Source organism: Equus quagga, chromosome 6 (genome assembly GCF_021613505.1).
Source record: "Equus quagga isolate Etosha38 chromosome 6, UCLA_HA_Equagga_1.0, whole genome shotgun sequence".
Taxonomy (NCBI): domain Eukaryota; kingdom Metazoa; phylum Chordata; class Mammalia; order Perissodactyla; family Equidae; genus Equus; species Equus quagga.
In genome coordinates, this window is record NC_060272.1 from 53,944,151 (window position 1) to 53,960,121 (window position 15,971).

Consider the following 15,971-nt stretch of genomic DNA (forward strand, 5'->3'; position numbering starts at 1 on the left):
TGCCTATAGTCTGCATATCAATCTGCTTATATTTATCATTAGAATTAGAATTAATATTATATATATTACAGCTCTGGCCCTGATTAATTTTCTAACCTTAGGGAAGTGATGTAAGCTCTCTGTGTGGCAAATTCCTCATCTACAAAATGCACATACATATATATACACACACACATATACACATATACACATATATAATATTATATACACAATAGGTTTATTATAAAGATTATATAAATTCATGTAAACAGAGTGCTTGGAAATACGGTTGGCACAGTTATCTATAAGTGTTTATATTACCATCATAATTATCTAGTTATTAATTAATATATTTAGAGGTACAGTATTTATATTCCATTGTAATTTATGAAGTGACAATTCTCTCATCTTAAGAACTGTCCAGCAGAGAGTGGCATGCAAATTTAAAATAAAATATTGTATATAAGTCACTCAAAAATAGAGGCATAAAAAAACAGATTTTTTTCTTCCTTTAAGACAAACGATTCCCCAGTATGTTAGAGTTCATAAATTACTCTGAAACACACGTTTAAATTTGGAAGTGCTAATGTTCTGGTAGTATGTTTATTCCCAAATAAAAGAAACTTCAGAAATAAATGTTCATTTGAGGGAAAAAACAAGCAAACTTTGCTCTGAAATTTCTCTCCTTATCTAACTGCAGTAAATAACCCATATGCCTTTGGTTGGTGTCTGGATCTGATTTTATATCTATGTATGTGTGTGTTGTGTGTATGTGTTTCCAACAATGATGTCTGAAACTCAAGAGTTCATATTATTTTTTTGAGCACTCATTTTAACCCAAATCTTCCTATCTCTACCTAAATTTCTCCCAGTATGTTTCCTTATTTGGTTATGTTGGCCATCTCTTTGGTATATCCTTTCCTGTGTATTAGAAACTTAAAAAGGAACAATTAAAAACCTCAGGAAATACTAGCGGGACGGGGCAATTGCACTGTGGGGGTCTAGGTAGCCGCTTGTGATCCCAGTACCAAGATCAGGGAGCGTATCTGCAGATCAGGAAGAAGAGTTGCTTCATGGTATCATCAAGCAAGATAAAATAACCACCCAGTAAGGCTCAGCCTAAAAGTTCCAGGGTTAGCAAAGGTTTAGTAAAGAAGACAAGTCACATTCACCTCATAATATCACAGTGGGCTTTTTAAAGATATGCAAAGACCTATGAGACAGGTACCATCACTGCACTATTTAGGAGAACAAAAGGGAAAGTGACAGCATCTCTGTTTTGGGTATTTCACTAAAGAGCAATTATAGGACATTACTACTCCTCAATAGGCAAAGTATATTCTGATTTCAGCTGAGGAAGCAGGTATGGTAGAAGAAACAGTGTACAAACTGTACAAACAGCGGTCTATCTCATCTCTGCCCCAGGTGAAAACTTCCTTCTTCCACAGTAGCTGCCTTTTCTCTTTTTAGTTATATGGAGTGGGTGGCCAGTTACTTCTCCTTCCCCATCTTTAGTGTGAATGTGACCCTCTTATTCTGGACTCCTTGTAATTTTGCTCCCATCCAATAAGCACTATGGTTGGATTAGAGAACAAGAAAATTAACAAGTTGTAGCAAGAATTTTTCATTCAGAGCAAAAGGACATTAATTGTAATTAAAACATTTTGTCCTTCTTCCTTAGCAACTGAAATTCATTGTGGCTCTTCTTCACCGACACAATATCTGTAGAGACGGGCAGGTGCAGCCTAGAAGAGCTGGGTTAGCAAAAGGTCTAGTGAAGTAAAAGGTTTAGCAAAAGGACTCGAAAAGTCAAAGTCAAATCATAAGACTACATGGGGATGACTAAATCTTCAGATGTCTATGTGATTACTACTAACTGTGTGCTACTCTAGGAGGAAAAATGAAAGTGTTAGTAACACTTTTTTATTTGTTTTTGTTTTTGCAGATGAGGGAAAATTAAGATTACATAAAAGTGCAGAGGACGTTAGAATAGGAAGGAGACTCATTAATCATCTATGAGGATGACATCATATTGTGAGGATGTCCTCACTAGGACTGTCTTATTTTATATCTCTTTTTACAGAGTTATTATTAATTAATTTTTTTATTGGTGAGGAAGATTGGCCCTGAGCTAACATCTGTGCCAATCTTCCTCTATTTTGTATGTGAGCTGCTGCCACAGCATGGCTTAATGAGCAGTGTGCAGGTCTGTGCCTGGGATCTGAACCTGCGAACCCCAGGCTGCCAAAGTGGAGTGTGCAAACTTAACTTACTACACCACGGGCTGGCCCCCAGAATTATTATTAATAGCACCCCCTTCCATTCTCAAAAATGTCCTAATTAAATGATACATTATATGGTTATGCTATCTACAATAAAAATGCCCTCATTTTACCAACAGGGAACCCGTTTAGTTAAGCAACTTCTCCAAATTCATATGACCAAGATGAAACTGCCAGCTCTTTGAGGGCAGTACTGTTTCTTCTCATTTGTTTCTCCATGTCTGACCCAGGCATACAGGCTGAATGTATGACTAACTGCTAAATTGCCAGGCCACTGTTTTGTTCACTTCACCATGCTACCCTCTCAAGGTACAAGGCTGATCATTTTTGTTAGAAATAGATGTGTGAAACCTGTGGATTTCATTAAAGAGCAATGAAACAACATCACTATTTTTGAGCTGCCCAAGTCATTGGGATTTACAGATCAGAAAAAAATGCTTTGAATATGCAAACTGTATTGACTACTATTTCCACACCAAGGGAAAGTCAAAGTCACTCATCCTCCACATCGGCTCTACGTCTATTTTTAGCTATATGCAGTGGGTGGACAACTAGTTGTTTCCATCCCCGTCTTAGGCATGAGTGTGACCATCTTGTTTCCAGGCTCAATGTACTTTTGCTTCCACTCATAAGTAAGTAGGAAAGTTGGAATTAATTTGCCATGTCAAGAGTTTTCAGTTTAGAACTGAGGATAGTAATGAATAAGTCAAATCATTTTATCTGTCTTCCTTAGAAACTTAAATTGCCAACAATTTTCTTATGATTGATTTTACCAACTAATACCTATTTTAATTTTTATTTCAAGCTGTGCAAGAGTACAAAAAGTTATTTTAAAATCACAAGCCTGGTTTCCATGAAGCTAGAACTCTAATTATATAAATTTGTTAACAGTAAGAAAAACCATCTTATTTCCAACTGATAATAAAGACGCAGTTTATAAAAAGGAAGTAAATAACATGAGTACCATTAGAATTTTGCATATTAAAGACGATTTCTTGAATATTTAATATAGAAGATATACCTCATTCATTAAATTACCAAACTGATTTCAAACGCCCATAAACACTGCTAATCAATTAGTAAAATAGTATTTTACAGAAAAGTGTATGCATTAGCAACTGACACCAAACCACTCTTCTCAAAAAAAATTTACTCACCCATTAATAATATAAATCAATTCATGGATAATTTCTAATATTACTCCACCTTGTACTTTTACCACAAAAGGGAAATATTTGTTTCTCGTTAAGAAATTCTTAAAGAAATTGTTAAAGCTTTAACAATTTATTTTTATTGGTATATATTCAACAAGTTTTTATAATAATTTCAAAGAATAAATAAATAAGGATGATATATATACTTAGGATATATATACACATATATATGTATATAAATGTGTGTGCATATATACATAGCTGGACTAATCATTAATTTACATTTAACAATTTTTTCCTAAGGAAGTGTAAATTGTTACATTTAACAATTTTTTTAGTCTTATATAGGGAGTACCTCATATCTAAGACTAAAGTTAAATAATTTAAAAGTAATTATTGACCCTTGAGAATTTATGGTAATTGACTATGTTTAATAGACAAAGAGAGCATTTGAGGCATTATGAATAAGTTATGCATATTTAAAACTGTTTTCCAGTGAATCTGCACCAACTTAATTACTCCACTAATAAATTCTGTCAACAATTTTTCTGATGAACAATATATTTGCAAGATTCTTTACTAAGGTTAAGTACATAGCCTGTGATTACAAAATAAAATGCAGGCAACTGGCCCACATGAAACAAACCCACTTGTTTTCCCCACCTCTTTCATCTATCAAGCTGAAATAAGTAACCAAAAACCTCTTAATATGATCATAAATTTAGAAAACTTTAATACGAAAAGTATATGGTGACAGAAACAAGAACATCTTAACCAAATATATATTACCCATTTATGTAGTTTTCATGTTCGTACAATGATTTTACACTAGATTAGGAAACAATGAGAGTCATAATAATTCAACAAAAGAACAGAGACTGTTAAAGAAACAAATATTTCCCTTTATTTAATTACATTACATCTACTCATGGGACAGTCAAAATAACTGAAGTTCTCAATTTACAAGCCCATAAATAATACTTATATTTATATTTATTCAGCTATTTAACTGAAATCAGCCAGCAAATAGCAACATGTATTTGAAAACCTTACTCATGGAAAGTAATTTACACACCAACTCAGTTCAGTAGACTCAGAATTATCAGCATTTAAGAATCACAAAAGAGTATTTTATCAATAGTGAGTTTGCCTTACTCCTTCGCCAGCTGCACACTGGTAGGTTTGGCTCCGATAGGTATCCCATACTTGTGTAAAGTTTTCATCAAAATCTCCCTCATGTCATTGTTATAGGAATCAAAGTCAAACACATTCCTCACCGCACTGGAGAGCCCTTCAGTGGGAAATTTCTGTTTAAAAAAAAAATTCCTTTATTACGCATGTGATAAAATACACACTATTATAAAAATTTACAAAACTGACAGAACAATAATGAGCAAATAAACTTTAGCAGACATTTACTAGTCTTGTCAGATAACCAAATAGGAGGAATTTATACATTTTTCTCTTTTAATATTTGCTTTGATGACATAGTATTTTCCTTTTTTAAATAAATATTAGAATTTGAGGGGGAACAGTTCCTTCTCCCAAATGTTAGATCAGTGCTCAGATCCTAGCATTCAGTGACTTCCAATGCTTTCTGCAATCTCCTGCCTTTAAAATGAGTATCAGAGTGACCAATTAAAAAGTGCCATTTAAATAAAGCAGAGTGTTGAATATCTATACAGCATTATGTAGAGAAACTACAGGTCTATAAATAAATGAAAAAAAAAAGGAGTAAGAATGGAAGAACATAAAAATTACAGGGAATAGAGAAATAAGGAACAGAGGGAAAGAAACCAAGTATTACTAACAGCTACATTTACACTGGTGGTGTCCTTGGGCTCATTTACCAGCAGCTCTATCTTGACTTTCTTTAGGCACTGGGATCTGAGCTGGCTCAATTTGACTTATGGTTTTATAAGCAGAATAAAGCTTTCTATTTTCCTTTCTAGGTTTTCCTTGGAGAGTTGAGGATAAGAGGCAGAGGTCAAGAGTCATTAAGTCATGATTTTAGCTTAGAGATCACTGTTTGTTATAAAAGTAGAATTTATACAGGTTTTTTGGTTTTCTTTACCAAGGTGGACAACACATTGTACATAGCTACAAGGAATTTTATTCTCTTGCCCACTTACTTATCTTACTAAACTTTCTTGCAGTACTTACAGGTATGTAATTAATATTGTTAGTTCCTAGTCTATTTTCCATCTCCAAGACTTACGTTTTCAAAATGAAAATATTTTTCACTCAGATACCACATGCTTATTGCATAAAGTCACACAGCAGTGAAGTTTCCCTGCTGTCTCACTCTCTTGTCTTCCCCCATCCTCCTAAAAAATCACCACTGTATTTACAAGCTCCTTGGTAATGGCTAAGAACAGAACCTTGCTAAAGTCAACTCAAAGACTAAACATAAAATGTTCATTGGTCTTCCAGATTTAAAATTTAGATTATACACACTTCACATTATATCATCTGAATCAGTATTATATCTACAGAAATTGAAAGACTTGGTATAAATTAAGCAGTCTAAAAAAATGAGATTCATAGCTTCTTCTAAACCTTTTTGCACAGGCATGTGCCATACCTGTAAATGCTTGACTATGTTGACAACTTCTCTGGTAGAATAAGGATAGTTAATAATCCCCTGGTCAGCTAACCTCCTCAGCTCTCCAAAGGCAGCCACAAGCTTCTGAAGGATGGGCTCAGGCACGTTTGGTCCATACTGTCTGAGCATCTCGAGCTCCGAGTGGGGTTTAGGATTATCAACTGCATGGCAGCTAAAAATATCACCTATAGGAGAAGAAAGATTCACATTCAGCATGCAACTAATCCATTGGAATGCCACAGGAAATATGGAATGGTTGTTTCAACAGTCATGGGTTGCTCACCAAAGCACTTCTATTTCTAAATGTGTAAAACTGTATAGAAAACTCATCCAACAATAGGACAGCATAGAGAAGAAAGCAAATGACTAAAGCAAAGGAAAAAGAACTGAGTGATGTGTGGTTTATTCCGCACAGATTTATTTCTGTTAAAAAATTATATAATACTTAAGACATTCAAATACAAAGAGCATAAAAGAAAGGTCCCCCTTGTGTCTCTGCCAATCCCACTTGCTCCCCAACAGGCACCCAATGTTCAGTGTATTTATTTTTCCATATCTGCATTAGCATTTTTTTAAATGCATACACACAAACATATATAGTTCAGGGGATTTATTCCTTTTCCATTAATTGGAAAATACTTTTCACATGGTTCTGAGACTGCATTTTTAACTTTAACACACATTGAATATCTTCAGAAATTATATACATCTATCTCATATGACTGCCTATTTACGTATACTAAAAAAGGGAGAATTAGTATCATCACTCTCCAAACAATTTATATCCTGTGCAGACTGTTAGAATATACTCTAGTAATTAGTTTTGGAAAAGCAAACCTGCAGAGACATTGTTTAAACTAAAATAAATAACAAGGAATGTAGAAACCCAAAATATTTCATCTGTAATTTAAGCAATTGAGAATGTACTAGAAAAATATAATCCATGCTCAAAAGAGAGACGAATTTCTCATATTAAAAGTTCATGTAATTCTACTGATTCATAATCCAAGAGACCAGGGACCAAAGGAAGTTAGAGTTAATAGAATTGCATGATTTACTATGTTCATTTTAGAAAGAAAGGAAAGCTAGTCAGGTAGCAATAGATTTTACTTTGACTTAGAAACCATTCAAGCCATTACTTTATCAGTTAATATGTATTGTATAAAAGCAATTGAATAAAATGAAAGCCATGATAACTTCAAACTTGTATCTCATAGACTACACCTGTTCAAATACAAATATGAAGAACAGCTTTTGCTTCTTTCACTGAAAATAAAATTTAACACATAAAAACTATAACTGACACTTTCATTCATTCATTCATCAAAGAATTATTAAATTTTCCATGTGCTAAGTACTACTCTAGGAACTTTATACACATGAGTGATCAAAACACAAAAATCCCTGTCTTCATGGATGTGGAGCAATCCACATAGGGAGGCAACAAACAATAAATGCAGACGTTAAAAACTGTACATTTCAAAGAAAAAAGGAAAAGCATCGTAAAGGACTTCAGAAATGGTGACAGTAGGGCTCCTGGAGAAGGTGACATCTGAATAAATGCAGATATCTGGGGGAAGTTCATTCCAAGCAGAGGCAAGCATACCTGGCATGTCCAAGAAAGAGACAGGGAGCAGAGTAGCTGGAACAGAATGAGTGATGGAGAGAGTAGCATAGAGCAGTATAAGACACGAGGTCAGAGAGATAAGAGGATACAGGAGATGTATTGTGTGCTCTTCTGGAGAAATTCTATGCATGTCCAAGCATACTCATGTACAGATCTCTCTTGCCTTTTGTTTTTTTAATTCAAATGGAAGATTATTATACTCATTGTTCTAACATTGTCATACAATATATTTTGAGGATTTTTTTTTTATCAGCATGGGTAAATTTATCCCATTTTTTTTTTTAAAGATTTTATTTTTTCCTTTTTCTCCCCAAAGTCCCCTGGTACATAGTTGTATACTCTTCGTTGTGGGTCCTTCTAGCTGTGGCATGTGGGATGCTGCCTCAGCGTGGTTTGATGAGCAGTGCCATGTCCGCACCCAGGATTCGAGCCCACGAAACACTGGGCTGCCTGCAGCAGAGCGCACAAACTTAACCACTCAGCCACGGGGCCAGCCCCTATCCCATTTTTTTTTTTTTTTAAAGATTTTATTTTTTCCTTTTTCTCCCCAAAGCCCCCCCGGTACATAGTTGTATATTCTTCGTTGTGGGTCCTTCTAGTTGTGGTATGTGGGACGCTGCCTCAGCGTGGTTTGATGAGCAGTGTCATGTCCGCGCCCAGGATTCGAACCAACGAAACACTGGGCCGCCTGCAGCGGAGCGCGCGAACTTAACCACTCGACCACGGGGCCAGCCCCAACTATCCCATTTTTTTTTAAACAGTTATATAGTATTCTATTGTGTGGCTATAACAGAATTTCTTTATCCAGTTTCCATTTCGATGGACATTTAGGTTGTTTCCTTTTTTTTTGCTACTATAAACAAAGATACATTGCTAATCCTTGCACTTAAATCATTGCACAGGTAATTCCCTTGGATAAATTGCTCAATGTGGAATTACTAGATCAAAAATCCTTCTAGGAGACTGGACCTGCTCCACATTGAGTATGAGATTCCAGAATTACCTACTTGCCATAGAGAAGACAAGTCCTTCTTAAAGGCTCCTGATGATTAAGTTTATCCCAAGGCCTCTCCAATCATCTTGAATAAGGCTCCTCAGAGCTGGCCCCAAACCTTTTCATAGTTAGGGGGATGTGACAAAAACCAAACACTAAAAACCATTCTTTATTTTGTGTTTTATTCCAAGAGGCCCTAAATAACAAAATATGGTGTAATTGTTTAAGAAAACAGGCTCTGGAATCAAATAGTTTTAGATAGGTAGCCAAGCTCTAACACTCATTAGCTAAGTGACTCTAGAAAAATAGTTAACCTCTCAGGATATCAGATATTCTCTTTGTCTGAAACGGGGATAACAAATACTCTCACAAGGCGGTTGTGATGATGACACAGCACCTGGTAGCACTTAGTGATAGCTGATACAGCATCATTATTAAGACAATATTATTATTGTAACTGCTATTGTTTTTGTTATTATTATCATTATTGTTACCTAAGGTACCGAAGAAATCATTGCCTAGGAAAGGAAATCCAGGTCTGTTGGCCAGAACAATCATCCTAAAATCAGGATGAATCACTATAACATTTTCTCTTCCATTCACATTAGCAGAATCTGAAAAACAAAATTTCCATTTATTCTTTATTGATATTTAATAATTCTTAAAAATATCAAGTTACAAAAAAAATCAAGTAATAGCCTCTAGAATAACATAACATAAGTAGTCATACTGTTCAATTACAGAAAGCTCTAAGAAATCTGGCTGTGATAACTTGGTTGTAGGAAAAAACTCTGAGAAAGTTTGCTTAAGAACAGAATACTGATAAAGCATACACTAAATTTCATAGGAACTTGCATTTTTATGTAAATTCAACGTACATCTAAAAAGCAACTTGTCCAAATGCTGTCTTACAGTACTTAAACTTAGCTTGAGATGCTATTATTCCTCAAAAAAAAAAAAAAAAAAAAAAGAGAGAATCTGTAACAAGCAATAACCTAAAGGATACTCAAAGGATAATCTAAATATCTTTCAGTTTTTCTCAAATCAGCACCTGCATCACTCTGCATAGAGCCTGCCATTACGCAGCTAAGGAACAATTCCTCTTTAGATCATGCACCCTGTTAACCACATAGAATAAAGGTCTTGAAGACCTAGTCAACTCATCAGTGCAATGCCGACATTTCCAATCAAGGGATCCTACCACAGTTCTTAAAGTAAGTGATCTTAAGTTGACTGGAGCATTCTTCGTGCAAATATTTAAGGTATTAAAGGAAATGAATCCTTCCATGTGGCATATTCTACTGGTGGGTGCACATTTCAGATATAGCTGCTAGTCCAGACAATAAATTACGACAGAAAAACTTTATTACGGTTATTTTAAAAAGAAACACTTGTCATCTGGGTTTATTTAAATTTAAGCTATCCACCTCTAAAAAATGATAGTTGTGAAGCACCTGCAGTTTTGAGATGAGTCTGTAAGAACCTACACTTGTACTTTTTTATGACACCAAAAATAAATCTTTCAATGCATCATATATTCATGTACTAATATAACCAATAGTTTTAACATGTGATCTCCATTAATTTTAGTAGTGGCAAATAACAAAGGTATGTGGTCACAGGCAAAATTTGATTCATTGGTTAATTAAAATAAAAATGACGATAAAAAATGAAAATTTAAAAAAGCAAAGAAAATGAAAAACATAGCCCTTGAAATGACGGTTTATGAAACCATGTTCAAAAGAACTTCTGGGGCTCTTGTGTTTAAAATGTCATCATTAAACTTGGGTTTAAAAATTTTGATAAGTCCTTTATTTCTAGACTACCCTCAAAAGTGTATCAGAAAATGTAGAGTTCCCAAGAGATAATGACTCCTTAACCACAACTTTGCTTCAGCAATTCTTCCTCTCCATTGCACTGTCTTCACAATGCCTCTAAAAAGGGCATGCAGAATTCCCACCCTGAGGGTCTGACTGAGCTTTTGAAAAGATAGTAGTCAGGCTGTCTAACTCAAATTCTCATTTCCCCCATAAATTCACCGTGAACCTGAAATGTTAGAATACTGTTATTAGTGCTGAGTTGCTCAGGCTCAGAAATGGCAACCTTGCAATGACAATGTCCACGAGCATCTCTGTGGTGACGCACTTATACATTTTTAATGGGGTCTTTTTCGCTCTCTTCAAAGACTGCAGATTTTAGTTATTAGTCTAAACTTGTTTAGTTACCCTATTAGCTATATATTTTTAATGGCTAGTTATAGATTTTCAAGTCTTTTCAGGACACAAAAATTTTAAATTAGAAACTAGAAAATGTTTTCACATTGCATTAGCAAACTTAATTTTACTCGTAGGTTAAACAGACTGATCAGATTCATTTATCTACATTTTCCCTAATAATATGAAAAGAACATAATAAAAGAAAGAAGACAATCCAAAACAGAGGATAACTTCTTCCTGAGGTAGGGGTGTGTGTGTATGGGTGTTTGTGTGTGTATGTAATATATATGTATACATATGTATACACATATATTCACACACATATAAATATATATAAAAGGCCCATCAATTTTTTTCTGATTATACTGAGTTCATAATAAACAATTTTAATATTGTGAGTAATAGAAACAGGCTAGAGGTTTAAAAAAAATTCCAGATAACAATGAAAGAAAATATATTGCACATAAATAATTGAGAGATGAGTATAATAAGGAGTACATGTTGGTATTCTCAGAGTAGCAAAACATAAAGCTGATTTGCCCTAAAAGTACTATTAAAACTTTCAAAGACGTTCTCTGGCTATAAAAAGTAAAACTGACAAAACTAGATTCAGACATATTGATTTTTACAAATTACTGTCAATGCTTGAGTTACATTGAACTTATGCTTGTTACTTATATATAAGCAGTCAGTTAAGTGTGTGATTTGATACCAGAGATGTAAAAACTGCATACATTGAAGGAAAAGTTGCTTTTTAATACTCACTTGCAACAATGCGTCTTCCATCTGCTAGAATCATTTCTCCATTTTCTACTAGAGTTTTTAAAATACAGGTAACATTTGTTGGGGCCTTGTCTGCCTCATCTACCACCAGAACATGACCCAATTTTACTGCTTTAACCTTTGAAGACAGAACATTTATCATAAACAAAAAAATGAAAGCAACTGTTTTTAAGATGTCATCATTCATTGCTTCAGACTTATAAGAGCTGATTTTATTTAAGCTATGGGTATTCCATAACCTACCCATACTTAGGGTAACAACTTGTTACAAAAAAGAAGTCTGCAGCAGAGCTGGCAACAAAATTTATGGATCTCCACCAAAAGCTTCCATAGTTACTAAGCTGTTAACTCTACAGTAATCCTTTATTTCCCTTTAATAGCAGAATTATTCCTATGGTGGTGATGTCTACAACATTTCACACCCCACAGCAGAAGAGATTTAAAACAAGTATAATAAACAAAGAAATTAAAGTGTCATGGGAGTTAAGAGGAGTAAGAGAGAACAGGGTCTGAAAGGGTAGATTAGGTCTCTACTACTAACGACTTGATTGCTAGACCAAGAAATATGTACTTCACTTCATCCATTAAGTAAGGGGATGTAATTAAAGACTTACAAACCTAGATATTGCAGGAATGGAGCTTGTAGCTACACTTTAGGACATTTAACCTGGCAGCAGTATGCAGTATGCAGTATGGTAAAAGGGAATTACCATAATAATTTGGTTAAAAAGAGTTTTGGGGATCTGATTTTAGGGGAGGAGGCATTGGCAAAATGGAAATACAAAACATTAGATTATCTGAAGAGTTTTGCAGAGGTATAATCTACAGTCATGGCAACTGAATAGATGGGAAGAGAGGAAAGGAAAAAATAAGCAAGAGTCCTAGGTCTTAGGTGGCTGAGTGAATGGTGACATTATGAAAATAAAGTAAAAGCCAGGAAAAATTCTTAAAAACATTCTTAGAGAGTGGACAGGAGTAGATACTCAATAAATTTAAATGTAAACCCAGATTATTTTTTTAAATAGTAAGAAATATCTCATAACATAAAATGGACCATATCATAAACTCTCATTGCACATTTTTGGCATAGAATTGTAAGGAAATACAGATTAAGAAACGTGATTCCCTCTACCACAAATATTTTATTCAATATTCTAAAAAAACTAATAAGGATTTTCCTTTTTGGGTAAAAATAAGCTGAATTTAAAAAAGAGAGAGAGAGAAAATGTGTAGTTTCTACCCTCAACTCCAGCCTTCACTCTCTGTTCAGGGAAAGTCAGGCTCAATCTGGGAAAATTCAGGCAGGAAATCCTAAAGACTCCAATCACTGGGGTCTGGACCACAGAGGTTCTCATGATGGCTTATTTGTGCCACTGCTGCCAAGGAGTTATCACCACAGAGGGACATGCATGACAGGCCAGGATTTCTTTGAGTGTCTTGTGAGAAGATAAGGAATGGATCTTCCCAGCTGCCCAAAACATTGGCCTAATACTTTATTCATTAAAATCATCTTTAAAAACATTCTAGAAGCACTGGCTAATTTCAAACTCTACAGATTTGAAAATGACAGCAATTTTTTTTTTAAATTCTAGAATGGAAAAGAAATCATTGGAGGATTTCTATCATTCCCTAAATCTCTCACTCTGGAGAGAGAAAAACAGAATAAGAAAACACGTTATTTTCCCAATAATTTTCATTTAAATACCCACTCTCCAAATGACATATGAATGAGTACTTTCCAGTTAAGACTGAAATATATTGGAATCTGCGGGAGATTCCCCCCTGGCTGAAATATAACTATCATTAAAAAAAATACAGTTGAAAATATTCATATAATTGAATTACTAACCAAAGGTGAGTCTTCATACACAATAAGTCCATCCTTAACAGAAGGCTGAAGAGTAAGGGTTTGCACTGTGGTGTCCCTGAAGTTAAAGCAACACATTTTATAGTTAGCAAGGAAATAAACTGCCGTCTGACCATGAATAAAAATGCAACACAAGAGCACTTATTTTTTCCTTTTTGTTCTTTATCCTGCTTTTCCCAAAATGAATAAATAGAGCAAATGAAATTCCGCTCAGCAACTATCTTGCAGATGTAAATATAAATTACAAGAGTTTGAAAGTTAATCCAGGTTTGCAGATTATCCAGGTTCTTTACTTCTCTTTTTCCTTCCAGTAATTACCTTGTGATCATTTCACTCCTTAAAAACACCTCCTGAAGGTGAAGAGGAGAGATTAAAAATATATATTTGTATTATATATATAATATTTATATTATTTTAAAGTAATTTTGATGATGAGTTTGGTGAAGACTGGCATGCTGACATGGCCAATTAAAGCAAGTCTATGAATTACACAATCTGCCATCATGAGGTATGAAAGCCAGACTCTCACCTCACTCCAGGAACTGTGGGATTTTGAACATTTCTGCTGAGATTAAGGCAGTCCATTTTATTTTCTTAAATCTAACTGTTACTGTTACCTGACCCTCCTTTAGACCAGGATCTTCAAAAGTATTAATAATGAGTTATCTTGATATTATGTGCCTCTTCACATGATGAGATACGAAGTTCACATCACCCATGAATATTCTTGCCAATAACGTGTACTTTAACATAAGCTGCAGGTGATAGGTAGGTCCAGACATTTTTAAGGAGATAAATTTTATATCCTTAACTTGTACATATACTCTATCTTAAAACTAAAAAATCCTACAGCCATCTTGATTATGTCATACAGAGAATTTATTTTTAAAATGTGAGTAGTACTCTTTCTTTACATGAGTTCAAAGTTATCTTTTCAAACTATGCTACCACTTATTCAAAGTAGAATGTGAAGTCACAATTGTTTTGAGTACCTATATGTGTAAGACGCTACTTGGTGTGGGAACTTCAGAATTTAGTGCTATAATATGCTCCTGAAACTTCTACCCAAATGCCAATTTTTATTGCAAACTATTAAAATTTAAAAATGTATATTAGAAAAAAATTAATAAATACCACATGAAAATCACAGAGGAAACTTAAGATATCACTCAGATCATTTTTTGCTTTACCAAAACAAATTTAATCAAAATCAGTCAATTGCTTTGAGAGGCAGTTGTGGGGTAGTGGAAAGAGGACTCTGGAGTCAGACCAATGAGGATTCAAATTCTAGATCTTGCCACTTATTAGCCATATGATCTTGGGTAAGTAATAAAACCCACCCAAGAGGATGGTTGATGGAATACTTGGAAAGCCTCTGGCATATTATATGACAGATAGGAAGAGTGTAATTTCCTATTAGCTTTAGCTACTTCTTATTATTGCTGCTGTTGTGACTGAAAGTTCCTTGGCTGTCTAACTTCTTGATCTTCAGGCTTTTGTCACAGATGCTACTTCTTGGAAATCCCCTCCTTGACCCTTTTTAGACCAGGTCAGGTGGCCTTGCTGTATGTTCCTTTTGACCCTGGATCATACTATACTGTAGTCCAGTCCTTAACACACTATATTGTACGTGCTTATTTTAACATCATTCTACAGAGACTGTAAGATTTCAGAGCTTGTCCCTCATCCTGTCTCCAGCATCTAATAGATGTCTGGCTTACAAGATGAATTCAACAAATATTTGTTGAATAAATGAATGCATAAATGAGTGAAATGAACAAAAATGCTAAAAGTTAAAAAATCAACACTGTAGCTGATAATGCAACATATAGTATGTGGACTTCCAAATTTATTGGATCATGGAACTCTTTTTTTTTTTTTAACAGAGAATCTGGAACTACATAATCCAACTTTAGTAAATGTTGGGTTAGATTAAGGTTGACCCTCTTAGAGGTAAGGAATCTTCCTTACTCATTTATAAGTGTGTATCAGAAAAGTACAGTCTGCTGAGAAGTACACTTGGAGTTGACTAGTCAAGGGACTGAGGGAGAGATGGTTTATGTCCATCATGAACTCCAACTGAGCTGAATTTAGACTTACTATTGTAGTAGGTAATTCCCCAGGGGTCTACCCTATTGCTATTCTTGACCCCTATTCCAAGCTCCCAATCCCATGATCCTAGCTCTCATGGACCTGGTGCCTGTCCCTGGGATCTACTGCTTCCTATGGTCTTAGTACTACACTTTACAAGGAATCCAATATTATTCTTTAATCTTTGCTAAAATTCAAATTAAAATGTGTCTAAAATAAAGCCTTGGGGGATCTTAGGAAAAGTGAAAATATATTGTGACAATTCATTTGCACTTATCAACTTTAACATGAATAAAATGTTTCTTATGCAATACTATGATATATAGTCATATATCTATTTCTTGTATTCTTGGGTCTTACAAGTTTATTGTAA

General features: G+C 34.5%; 1 protein-coding gene across 2 annotated transcripts in view; it reads right to left on the reverse strand.

The window, feature by feature from the left end:
* Positions 1 to 15,971, reverse strand: part of VWA8 (von Willebrand factor A domain containing 8) — a 357,132-nt gene that overhangs the window by 142,615 nt on the left and 198,546 nt on the right. For both annotated transcript variants that reach the window (XM_046664107.1, XM_046664108.1), the window contains 5 exons: positions 13,490 to 13,565; positions 11,623 to 11,758; positions 9,136 to 9,255; positions 6,000 to 6,205; positions 4,571 to 4,722 (listed from right to left, as the gene is read on the reverse strand). In XM_046664107.1, coding sequence (XP_046520063.1) covers positions 4,571 to 4,722; positions 6,000 to 6,205; positions 9,136 to 9,255; positions 11,623 to 11,758; positions 13,490 to 13,565 — 690 coding nt within the window. The remainder of the gene's footprint in view (positions 1 to 4,570; positions 4,723 to 5,999; positions 6,206 to 9,135; positions 9,256 to 11,622; positions 11,759 to 13,489; positions 13,566 to 15,971) is intronic.